Source organism: Pelodiscus sinensis, chromosome 2 (genome assembly GCF_049634645.1).
Source record: "Pelodiscus sinensis isolate JC-2024 chromosome 2, ASM4963464v1, whole genome shotgun sequence".
NCBI lineage: Eukaryota > Metazoa > Chordata > Testudines > Trionychidae > Pelodiscus > Pelodiscus sinensis.
The window spans coordinates 35,450,070-35,463,425 of record NC_134712.1 but is presented as its reverse complement, the minus strand read 5'-3'; the positions used below and the strand labels follow the sequence as shown (position 1 = coordinate 35,463,425).

Here is a 13,356-nt window from a genome sequence, read left to right as displayed (position 1 = left end):
CCAAAAGGTGCTGCAAGTGGTCATGCTAATGCACTGGTGGCTGACAACATGGACACCCAACAGCATTTTTCCTGCTGCGCTCCGTGAGTGAGGCTGTAACTGCCAGCGCTTTACATCTGCCAGTGTAGATATGGCAGAGTCTGCTAACCATGAGCCTTAAACGGCTCAGATAATGAACTGTCCCTTTCATCTCAATGGGAAGTTAAGTTGTTGCCATGATTGAAAGAGAAGCACTGGCATTGTTAAATATTTCGCTATCAGTCATGAGTGGAATCATTCAGCACTAAGCCCATCTATTGCTGATGAAAAGTAGATGTTTTGGATGCCACCAGCTGCATCCAGTGTGGCTGAGCACTGACGCCTGGCATACATTAGGGAACGTATCATTCCATCTTGAACCAGTGGGACTGCACCCGAGCAAGTTACAACGTGTCAAACTTTCATAATGGGCACCCTGTGCGTACGGCATCCCTGCACAAAGTACTCCCTGCAGGTGCATGTCGAGCGGCACCCATACGTTACTTTGTGCTGCCATCTCCTGTCTAGACTGCCTCTGAAGTGCATGAGCAGTGCTCACATAGCGAGGCAGCCAGGAATAGGCTGACACTGACTGTGAAGAGCTTTCTAAATGCCATGAGTGGCCCATTCCAGCCTCTGCAGTGTCCCAGGATCAGGTGGGTAGGAAAGGCCTAAAGCTACCATAGCCTGGCTCTACCTGGGAAAAGAGGTGGCGCTGTGCCTCGCAGAGGCGGAGCACAGGTTTCTCACCCCCTGCCCCCCCAGTCACCTGCCTATGCTGGTGAGGGAAAGAGGAGAGGCATCTCCTCGTGTCAGATGTTTCAGCTACCTCCAAACAACTGCCCAACCCACAAACTATTGCCTAGCTTCCAGACAGACAGAAATACCAGCAGTTGATCCTCTGCCCAGCTGTTGATCTCCAGCTTTGCCTCCATCCATAGTTCAATGATTATATCTTCAATACAAAAATTAGCCAAACACTGAAAGCTTAAAGGTACCATAAACTAAGATGTATTTGGTATAAAAATCCCTCTGACACCACATTATCTGTTTTAACAGCAGACTGGGGGAGGGGGGTGGGCAAGAGGAGTGCAGTGGATTAAATCAAGAGCCTTCAGGTTTGCTCCCTGTTTGCAGGGTGGCCTTGCACAAGTTGTGTCATTCCAGGCCTTAATTTTCCCCAGCTGTAAAATGGAGACAAATGCCATCTTTTGTAGGGTCCTTTCTTCTGTACATCTTAAAGAGCAAGCTGTCATTAGAGCAAGCTGCTGATTGAAGCAGTACTGAAGCTGCTGCGGAAACTACAGGCCTTGCCTGAATTTTTCTTGCAAACCAAATAACGCACTAGTGGACTGGTCAATTTGGATATCTGCTGAAAGGTGGGAGGTAAGTGTGAAGAGAGAAAAATATGGAGAAAACCTTCTCCAAACAGGAATGGCCACATGGAGTCATTCTGGAACTGCATATTACTTAGTTCCCTTGTTTGCTATCTTATGTCCACACCTCTGTCTCCACTAAATTACAGCAATACAATAAAATGAACCAATTGCCTGTCACAAGATCTCCATTTCCTTATCTCCAATATTTGTCATAGCAACACTACGAATACTTGCAACCAATGGCTGCTTCCCTCCCCTCCCCCTCGAAAGTTCATCAGTATCTTAAATGCTTTCAGGTGAAAACAACTCAGATCACATTTACTCCAAAAAAAAAAAAAAAAAAAAAAAAAAAAAAAGTTAAAAACCAAAACCTCCATACATCAGCCAACATCTTCTGTGTATGTCATAGCCACATCCAGCTAACTACAGTGTAGACAAAAACACTTATGTAAAAGTGAAAAATAGGAATTTGGGGTTAATTTGTTCCCAACGTATTGTGAACAGTTTTGTCATGGCTGGAAAGGGAATACAAGATTACACTACTATGCATAACAGAAAAATAAACGTGTTTATTATTTAAAAGTCCACAACTTTAAGTGTGGCCTGGCTACCGCAGTGCTGCAATCACCTGCACGATTAGTCATCTATTTCTTATTCTATGTTGATGTTTTAATTTTATTTGAGGAGAGGAGCAATGCCTTTGTCTTATTTACTCAAAGCTCAGAAACTTTCCTCACACTCCAACTTCATGTTTTTCTTTGGTTAAATAAATAAAAAAGCAAGCTTATACCTTGGCACCCCTACCCTTCAGTATTTATGCCATTACCACTCACTATATTCCCTAGATCTCCGTGCCTCCGAAATACATTCATATATAGATTCCCAAGATATCATGAAACAGCTCACATTAAAAAAAAAGTATTTCTCTCTCCTAGAGTTGCTATTACTACCACCAGTAGTAAAATCTTTTGAACTGCAAATAGCGTCTGCCGTCCCCTCATAAATATACAGCCCTCAATAGTTTAATACAAGAATCCAGAGCAATAGCCACACTTCTGAGTAGAACTGGCCAGGAATTCTCCCCCAAATATGGTGTTGATGGACAAAGCCATTTCTGCACCGTTTTCCCTGGAGAAGTTTTGAGTTTACTGAAATTTTTTTCTTTTGGATTTTCCATTGTTAAGTCAAACATGAAATATTTCATTTTGGATAGCATCAGTATTAATGCGCCTTGCTGGAGCTGCAGCAGTGCCTCACTGGAATTATAGTTCTGGTACCTCATGCCCCCATTCCACTCTACAGGCCAGGCTCTCTATCTGAGCTACCTCTGATGCACACAGCAGCCTTCCCTCTGGCTGAGCTGCTGCAGTGCTTTATGGGGGTCCCAGACCATGAGCTGAGCCCATATGGGAGGGAAGGGCCATCCAAACTGCAGTTCCCATGAGGCATTGTACATAAGAACATGAGAATGGCCATGCTGGGTCAGACCAAAGGTCCATCCAGCCCAGCATCCTGTCTGCCAACAGTGGCCAATACGAGATGCCCCAGAGGGAGTGAACCTTACATGATTCCCTCCCCGTCACCCATTTCAAGACAGACATTGTAGCAGCTCAGGGGGGACACAGATGAAAGTCAAACTTAGCCAAAACTATTTTGACATCTCCAGATCAAAATTTTTCAGAACACCGCATCTGGGTATTTTAACTTTTCATTCTTTGAGTCACTGCTTTTCAAAGAGAGAGACCATTCTGTGGGCATACTGTGCATTCCTTGTGTTCAGATGTATTGCCCTGCATTTGGCTGTATTCAATATCATGTTGATGGCTTGTGACAATTTAACTAGGATTTAGATCACTGACTGTAACCTGTCCTCCTTATTACTTATTTTTACATTACTGACACCGACTTTACCAATAGATTTTTCTATTATTGTTTAGATCAGGGCTACTCAACATGCAAACCACAGCCCATTTGTTTGCAGCCTGCAGTGCACCTTGGGTTTACATGCGGCTCAACATGCAGCCTGTGGGTGGGATCCTTTGAACATGGCCTCCACTGGGTACACGCTCCACAACAGCGAGTCAATGAACTTCTGTTGATATGCATTTTAGTAGTCAACCTCTTGGACTGTCGTTGCTCAATAAAAGTCCTGTCATATGGGTAGAAATTAGATAAATATTGCATTTTATTAATATGAGCAGAACTGACTTAAATGGGGCCTGTGTGTTGTGTAGTCCTGCCTTAATCTTTGTATTCATGCCCGTCAGTGTGAAAGAAGCTATTTGCATATATATTTGCATGCATATGCAATCACACTTAAGTTGCGGCCCTCGGCATGTGCTGAGAGTATCACTGTGGCCCCCGGGGCTTCCAAAGTTGAGTAACTCTGGTTTAAATCATTGATAAAAATATTGAAATGGAAATCAGTAAATATGAATCCCCATTAGGGTTTCCAGGTGTCTGGTACTGGCCTGGACAGACTGGTATTTGTGGCTTCTGTCCGTTTAAGAAAAAAAAAAAAAAACCCAAAAAACCAAAACACAACACAGAAAATACCAGAGATGTAAAATGCCCAGTATTTTCTGTTTTTCCTCAAATGGAAGGCCACTTGGGACATTCTTCTCCTGCCACGTCTGGTGGGGGAGGGGAGAGCATGGGGATTTAAAGGCACTGTGACTTTTTTTTTTTTGCTCAACGAATTTTTTTCCGCCATGTTCAGTATTTTTTGTGGATCTATTTGGTAACCCTAATCCCAATTCTGTTTGGCTTGGGAAAGTAGCATTTTAGCCAAGGGAGACTCAATCTGGTCTCTGTTAGCATGCATGAATATGCAAGCACATAGATAAACTTTTGCTATGCGCACAAGTGACTGTGTTTGCATCGGACAGTTCTGCTTTTTGTTTCCAAGTGATAAAGATAAAAAAAATAAGGATGCAAGTATTTGTGAAAGCAAAGTATTTACATGCTCAAAGACTGGGGCATATGCTGAGAACATGGGCAAATACTGCCCTGGTCAGAATAGTCAAGATAATTCTTGATATCGTTTGGAGACACTTCAGCTTTGCAACATTGCCTATCGTCCTATACTCCTGATGGACCCAGACTACAGTTCCTTTTTGACATGCTCTCCTTGGCTTTCAATTTAATCCTAAAAGGAAAACAAATGCTCCATAAAAATCCTCTGATAAAGCACAAGGCAGGAATGCTGCTTCAACTTTGAGTATTTGATGCAATCAATAGATCAAGGAACTCTTAATCTCTTCTTTAGAGAGGCACCTTAATCCATTTACTCACATCAAAGAGCTGTTTATCTGGTACAGTAACAACCCCTAAAACACTCTGCATGTTTTCCCATGGTGTGTACAATATGCTACACTGATTACGTTCTTCATTTACTAAAGGGGCACAGGCCAGCCGCACCAAATTAGATGGGGGGGGGGGAAGGGATTCACACACACCCTGTCCAGAATAGGGCAAGAGAAGATATCACCACTGTCCTCCCAAGACACTGACGAGGGATGAACACCAAAGTTGACTGAATTTTTCCACTTAAATATTTCTTTTATTAGAAAATGCCAAACTGATTTTTTTAGCGATTTATGTAAATGTACATTTTGACAAAACCTCCAGTGGAAAGGTTTCTCAAGTGCACGATGGAAATTCTGGTCAAAGTGAGACACCCACTCTCTCAGTGCAACCAATGAGTGAATGCCCTAGGTGAATGCCCAAGGTGTCTCTCTTGCTTTTCCTTGTGAAAAATTTTCAGAAGGGTTTGCTTTCATTTCAAAGCAGAACAAAGCAAAATGTCAATTTTCTAAAAGAAAAATAAAACGTGTTTTGTTTATTTCATCCTTGTGAGCAACCCTAAACTGTGATTGGGGCCTGTAAACAGGTTCGTCCCTCAGAGTCCACTATGAGCTAATCTTATCACAGAGAGTTAAGCCTGAGCAGTCACCATCAAGGCCGGTGGCCCTTTTATTACGCACGTTCGCGTTTACACCCGAGCCAGATCGGCCTGTCGGCGGAGTAGGGGGGTTCGGGCCCGCCCCCTCTCCGAACCCCGGCCCAGGGCCCTAAAGGCAGGGACCCCGTGGTCCCTCCCTAGCGGATGGGGGAACGCCCCAAAACACACCCGCTCACGGGCTCCACGACCCCGCCCTGGGCCGCTTCCTACTCCACCAGGCCTCCCAGCCCGCTTCCCTTGACCTCTCCTGCCTCACCTCTCCCTCCGTCCCTCCTCGTCTTGCTCCGTCCACCGCGCTCCCTTGCACCGTGCCAGCCCCGGGTTTAAATCCCCCGCCGGCTCCTTTCCCCCTCTGTGTCACTTCCCCTGCGACGCCTCCCGGCCACCCTTCCCCCGTGACGTCATCCCCCTGCGCCTCCCCGGCCCCTCCCTCTTGGGCCCTGCTGGTCGGCGCCCGCTGCCTCCCGACGCTCCCTGCGCCGGCTGCCGGCGCGTTCCTGTAGCCCGCCGCGGCGGGCTGGGCCGTGTTCTCCGCCCCCCGGTGTGGCTGCCCGGCGCCTCCTGGCGCGCTCTCCGTGCGGGGCGCGAGTGCCCCGTCACCCCGCCCGGCGCCTCCCGGCACGCTCTCAGTGCGGGGCGCGAGTGCCCCGTCACAGGGCCCACAGAAACTGCCTCCAGCTCCAAGATGCACTGACTAAAATGTATGTCCTCAGCTTGTCTCCAGACTGGGCTGGCTCCAGGACTCAAGCTTTTGTAGCTGAACACGAAGGTACTAGCTGACAATATCTTGGAACCTTTCACAATTATCTTTGAGAATTTCAGGAGGTTGGGTGAAGTCCCAAAAGATTGGAGAAGCCCAAATACCATACCTATCTTTACAAAATGGAAACAAAAAGGACTGAGAATTATAGCCCACTCGGTCTAATTTCAATACCTGAAAAAACACTGGAATAATTTTTTTAACAATTCATAAACAGCTGGCTGATAATAGGGTTACAAAGAATAGCCAGCATGGGTTTGTCAAGAATTAATCATGCCAAGCCAACCTAGTTTCTTTCCCTGACAAGGTTGTGTGTCTTGTGCAGTGATACTGGGCCAAATGTGGCCTGCCAAGCCTTCTTGTGTAGCCTACCAGCCCAAAGTGTTTATAATTAAATCCATGAAGAGTGCTGCACAGCCTATCATTTGCTTTCTTAGTAACCAGCTTACTGGATCTCAAGGTCTCATGATTGCATTGACTAAGCTGAGCTAGGATGCACTCATTTTTTCCACTAGTGATGGAAATGGAGGAAAAAACACTAAATGCAAATGGGAGTAAGCATTGCAAAACCAACAGCAAGCACAGTTTTTGAGCCAATCTAGACAGTGGATTTTCTTTTTATTATGCCACCTCATTTAAATGCAAAATCTTTGTGTTTAACATGGCAACCCACTGTGCCTGTTTGTAAGGCTCTCAACATGAGGCACCACTTTAACTCAAAGCACAGTAACTCAGTCCATAGGAAACATTAGGACTACATCTACATTGGCAAGATTTTGTGCAAAAACATGCTGCCTGTCTACACTGGCCGTGAGTACTTGCACAAGAACACTGACGTTCTAGTGCAAGAAGCCCTGATTTCATACATAAGAACTATGATGCTGCTGCTCAGGAATAAGCCCTTTTGCGCAACTCTTCTTGAGCAAGAGGCCTGTGTATGCGAACAAGAAATTGATGTTGCCTAAGAAAGCCCTATGTTTAAAATGACCATCGGAGCTTTCTTGCGCAAGAGAGTGTCTACACTGGCACGGATGCTCTTGCTCAAAAGCACATATTTTGCGCAAAGGCACATGCCAGTGTAGACGCTCTCTTACTCAAATACTTTAATGCAAAAACTCTTGCGTTAGAGTATTTGCACAAAATCTTGCCAATATAGACGTAGCCCAAAAGTATGGTAAGAGGTCACCTTGGTTTTACCAGAAGCTCTTCAGTAACCTAAAACCCGAGATTCTTATAAAAAGTGGAAGCTAAGTCAAATTAGGAAGGATGAATGAAGAACAAAAACAAAAAACACCACCTCAGGCGAGGGATAGTAAATTTCAATTAATCAACTAACCGAGCAGTTGATGGAATTTCCATTGACTACTCAATTAGTCGATAAGGGAGACACTCGCTATCCCCACTGTGCCTTACCCTTTAAAATGTACGAGACACATCAGAGGCCCCTGTACATTTCAAAGGGAGAGACAACTGGAACCTGCTAAGTCTCTCACTTTGAAACGTACAGGAGCCGTGGGCAGCTCTTGCACATTTCAAAAGGAAAGAGGCAGCAGGAACCCATGCCAGCGGGGACCAAAGCAGACCCTGCTGGTGCGGGTTCCTTCTTCCTTTGAAATCACAGAACACCAGAACTGGAAGGGACCTCAAGAGGTCATCAAGTCCAGTCTCTTGCCCTCATTTGCTTCCACCCTGAAGCAAAACCTTTCCAGCAGCCACACATCACTCTTCAGATACACTCACCAGGAACCTATGCCTGCAATAAGGCCTGTCGCCAAATCTGTCCACAAATCTATACAGGACATCCCCGCTATAAGTCGCCCCAGTATACGTTGGTTCCTCATTAGTGTTGCTGACACCTGTGGGAACTGCTCCGTTTTAAATTGCAGAGATTCTTTCCACTCATTCTTGTTAAAGGATTTAGAACACAATTCATCTTCATTAGTTCACAACATACGCTGCAGAATGCCTAGCAGCTCTGAAAGCTACCAATTACTTGTTACAGTGCAGCATGACAACTCATAGGGTCTGTGACAAATGAAAGTACAGCAATCATCACAACATTAATAGGTGTATTGACAGTGTCCTATTCACACATGTACATCAAGCATGGCACAATTCCCAAGAGGCACCAAAAAGCACAGTCTACCACAATGCCTTACTGTTAAAGGGCTTTTTCAAAGCTTTCCTCAGAGCAGAGCTATATAGATGAGATCATTGGATAACCCGTGTGTCTGGATGTTCAACCTCAAACAGCCATTCCACCTCCATTCTGGCAGCAACTTCCCCCCGTGGCTTCACAGGTACCACACAGAACATGATAAATATCCCAGCGAGATCCAATCTTGTCAGTAAACATCCTGAACATCCCTTCTATCTACCAAAGGCACATTCAATGGTCATTCTGCCCCTGCTGGGCCAGTAGCTGTATCTTTCCTTAGGTGCCTACTGTACATTTCATAAGACAAGGAAGTAAAGGTAGACTTGGTCCCCCAAGATCACTACTACAAGACATTTCAGAATTCCCAATGGTAATCTGCTTGTACCTTTCCAAACAGCCCTATGTTCTGAAAGACACAAGCACCATGCACCTTCTCTGACCAGTACTTGCTGATGTCAGTGAAGCATCCCTTGCGACCCACCACTGCTTCCATAACTGTGGAAAAGTAGCTTTTTGCTACTGTACTTTGCAGCAAGATGGTCTGGTGCTAAGAGACAGCTGTGTGCCATCTATTGCAGGCTAGGAATGCCATTTTTGCAAATCCCTCTACTTTGCCCTGCATATCACCCAGAGTCACAGTACTGTGCAGCAGGAGACAATTAATGGCCCTGCAGAAAAGCACAACTGCATGACAAAGCCCCCGGCAATAGACTTTCCAATTCCAAAATGACTTCCCACTGGCCCGGGAGCAATCCAGTGTTGCGAGTTTCCACACTGCAATCACCATTTTCCTTCTCCACTCTCTGTGCAGCTCTCAGTTTGGTGTCCCTGCACTGGGGGCAGGAGAGAGCTTGGCACACAGATCCAGGAACATGGTCTTGTGTCTCCAAAAGTTCTGAAGCCATCAGTCGTCATTCCAAACCCACATTACGATCCAATCTCAACAATCAGCACTCATTTCTTGAGCCCAGAAGCAGTGCTCCAATATCTGCAGCTGCTCCACAAATCCCTTGACACCTTGAATTGGTTCTCGCTGTGTCCCACAGCAATCTGTCCTCCAAGAAATGATCCTGTTCTCCACTCATTCAGTTTTTCATGCAGCTCTGCTAATACTGAAGGTTTGCGTGCATTGTGCTTCCACTACTTACGACAATACTGCAGAGCTGTGCAGCATCCATGCTTCCAAAAGATGGTTTGTGGGATTTTGGGGGAAAAAAAGAGGCACAGAGTTATAGGATGGAGACAATTGCATACCAAGAAGCTGATCCTTTGTTTCCAGTCACTTCTCTGTGACTCGTTTCAGCCCCAGCATCCATTGCCAAAAAGCTTCCCAAAAGACTGTGCATGGGACTGTTACAAATTGGCTGTGGAGTACCTACCCACAGTGCACTGCATGTCAACAATACAAGTACTCCCGGCAAGTACACATTCCACAGACACATGGAGCCAAGTATGTATGTTCACAAGCAATATACATGGATGGTGGGTATGCTAGGCAAAACTGCCAGCCTGGCCCCACCCCCACTCCATCCCCAGAACACCTACTGTAGGCATACTGGGGGGCGGACTGTTGCTGGCCCCAAAGTGCCCTCCCTCCCTGGTGCTCCAGGGCTGGGGAGACGGGGGCCACAATCCACTTCTCCCTCCCTGCGGTGCTGTGGGGTGGTGGTGGCTTGGCTCCTATTGAGGGGACAGGGTTTGAACAGAAGGGGCAGAGCTGGGGGCAGGGCTGCGGGGCTTAGCTCCCTCAGCCCTGCCTTCACCCACTGCCCATGGCAATATGCTAACTGGTGGCTTTATGCCAAAGTAAGCACTGTTAATCAAAGTTTGTAGTGTAGATATGGCCTTTAAAAGGCTTAACACTACTATATTTATGTTTTCCATTCAACATGTCATGCAAGACACAATAAATGATGCTTGCAAGTCTTAAAGATGGAGCAATGGAATTGAGGACTCTACAAGGATATATGAAGGATCAAGTTTACTCATTGCTTTCAAAACTACTACACAATTCCTTTGCTATAAACATTTTTACAAGACATTGTCTGTGTTATTAAATATTTGGAGCATCGCCACCGAAGCCATGTTGTTAAGCAAGATTCTTTAATATCTAAGTGGATGTTTGTTAAGTCTTTAGTTTCACCAATGAAAGGCACTTACATATAATGATGGAGAATGGATTTGTGTCAGTCACATAGCGTTCTGGTTTGTCTCAATCTAGCTCTTTCCAATAATGAAAGACTATACCCAGCACTATTGCTATGTATATTATGAAGAAACTGTTTTGTACCACGTCTAACAATTATAAGATGAAATTGTAAACAAAAATGCTGTGAAACTAGTACCTTTGCCAGGCAGAAAAAGCACAGAACAAGAAAAAAGTCATTCCAAAGCAGAACAGAAAGTTTTCTTAATTTTGGTGTTGGGAGGATATAGTGACCTTGTATTAAACTTGTAAGACTTATTCCAGACTACCATGAAATGTAGGAATCAATTGACTATGTGGTGTTCAGTATCTTCTCACTGCATATTTTAATAGGATGTATTTTTGTATAATCATAATTAGAAACATTACCCCCATGAGATGTGCCCCAAGCCAAAGTAGACTCTCTCAATGCAGACAGCCAATGTCAAACACCTGAAATACACATGTAGGGGGGACATGCCATTCCAAATTCAGTGCCCAACTTTCCCAGTTAAGACAACATAGCATCAATGTTTTTTTCCCCCAATCAGAATGCTGGCAGAAAAGGCTCACTATCAGAAATGAGTAGTTGAAAGAAGAAATGACAAAAAAAGGGGATTGGTAAAATTGTTCTAATTGGAATAATTTTATATGCACCAAGGCATGTGCAAATGTGCTCCATCAATAGAAATAAAAAGCCCAATTTTGGGTGCTCTGCTGATTTAAATCTCTCCAAGCAGCCACAGAAGTGCGCAGCTTACAGGGAACACAGATGGTGATGAGACTTCTCTGTTTAGCGACCTTTATGGATCTCATTCAGGCCCCCATAGGAATCATCCTGAGTCATTCTGTTGACTTTCAAGGGCTCTGGATCAGAGCCTAAGTCCTTCCCCAAATAAATCTCTAACTCAAATACAGAAAGCTGCTTTGCTCACAGACTCAAGAATATTTCCTGATCTGGAAAAAAGAGGCAGTAAATAAGCCACATTTTTATGATGAAAGAATTTGTCTATGCTTTGTGTAGAATGCTTCTTTGTATAGTTGCTTAGAGTCTTGTTAGCCCTAAAGTTCATAACAAATATGAAACAAGAGCAAAATAAGTTACAAAGTTACACATTAACCATTGCAGTATTAAATTCTTTCAAGCATAACTTCCTCTCAGGAATTTGTAATAGCTATTTGGATTATGGTCACACAATGGGTAGGTGCTTTCCATAAACAAAAGACAAACACTCCTTTCAGAAAGAGCTGCTCACTATGGAATTTAAGAGCCACATTGAACATAAAATTAACATAATGCAAAGTATTGCACTTCCAGAAAGAACATGGCCAGGGAGGAGGGGATTACTTTGGGAGTCATAACAGTTGCCTTGTTGTGCATTTGCTGCAGTGTTTTGGTTGATGTTTCAATGTAGTGGAGATTCGAGTTTATTATACTGGATATTCCCCTCATGTCCTCCCCTACCCTCACTATGGAGCAAATAAAATGGATTTTGAAAGACAGTCCAGGTTGCAACACTCCATATACATGCCAAACTGCCTGCCACCGGTGTTACAAGATAAGAGAAACTGACATTTTCACAGCAGTCATCAATACACTTATCGCCCCAAAGTACTGACACAACCAAAAAAAATCTCTATGCTTGCAAAACCCAAGAATGTGTATAATCCTTTCACTGAGCTCCCAACAAAAGACTTTTCTGAGTATTATTTTGGGGCAAAAGATTCATCAGATATCCCAGCAGGACATAAATAAAACAAAGCAAACAATTATTTGCATGGTGAGGTTGTACAGAGGGGAACAATTTAGAATGTGGACAAGACGATAACACCTAGCTTTTACACAGCAATTCTCACCTGTAGATCTCAAAGGGCTTTACAAAGGAGGTCAATATTAGGAGCATATGAATACAAGGAAGCCCACACAGAAAACACAGCCTACGTGCAGAGAAGATGAAGCATAAGTCAAATGGTTCCAAGCAGATAATTATGTTGCTGAAACATTAAAAACACACTTACCTGCTGTAATTTTCTAAAAAAACTGATGAAGACGTCGTTGTTTGTAATACTTGGATCTACAGTTACTGAAAAACAAGGGCATAGAAACCAGAATTAGTTGAAAGTGGGGCGGAAAGGATCTCCATCTGAAAGTAAGATTCTTACACCACCCTCCTAAGCATTAACAAACTTCTGGTCAAGCTGTGAATGAGTTATTCATATACACTTTGATTAAAGCAGAGTTTGCTCTCTATTGGATGGTGCTCAGATTACTCCCACCCAGTACCATACAGTGGAAGGCAGGTACTGCATTAGGCACACATCCTAATGGGGAAATCCTGGCTCTGTTGAAGTCAAGAGATGCTTTGCCATGGACATCAACAGGGCTAGGATTTCTCCCCAAGATTTAATATAAAGGCCTAAAGCTGCGGTCATTTATTCAAGAGCCTATTTTCTGAAGTGCTGAGTACCCAACAACTCCCATTGACATCACCAGGAGCTGCTGAGTGCTTGGCAGTTTGGGAAGTGGGGTTACTGAAGAGATTAGTCTTACAGTTTTTGGAAAATCTTGGCCATGAAGCAGATGTTGCCTCAGAAGGCCTAAGAGCTTCCTACATCTTGTAGCTGAAAGGGTTACATTTGTTTATTGGCTTGTGACATTCATGCATGGCATATTATACCTGCAGAGCCCTGCATTTCAGATATATAGTTTTTCCTAGGCTATGTCTATACTGGGAAAGTTTGGCAACAAAAGTGCTGCTGACATGCAGTCACCAAAAGCGAAAACCGGTCAAACCCGGTTTTCTGCCACCCATTGCTGACATTTCATGGCCACATTGTCAGTACCCTGTCAACAGACAAAGCAAAGCAATGTGGGTAAGCATCCCACAATGC

General features: G+C 44.3%; 1 protein-coding gene across 5 annotated transcripts in view; it reads right to left on the bottom strand.

Moving 5' to 3' along the window:
- The window catches only part of SNX31 (sorting nexin 31), an 80,743-nt gene that overhangs the window by 53,597 nt on the left and 13,790 nt on the right, over nucleotides 1-13,356 (bottom strand). For 4 of the 5 annotated variants that reach the window (XM_075920271.1, XM_075920270.1, XM_075920269.1 and 1 more), the window contains exon 4: nucleotides 12,484-12,548. The exons of the other annotated variant lie outside the window; for it this stretch is intronic. In XM_075920271.1, coding sequence (XP_075776386.1) covers nucleotides 12,484-12,548 — 65 coding nt within the window. The remainder of the gene's footprint in view (nucleotides 1-12,483; nucleotides 12,549-13,356) is intronic. 5 annotated transcript variants of the gene reach the window in all.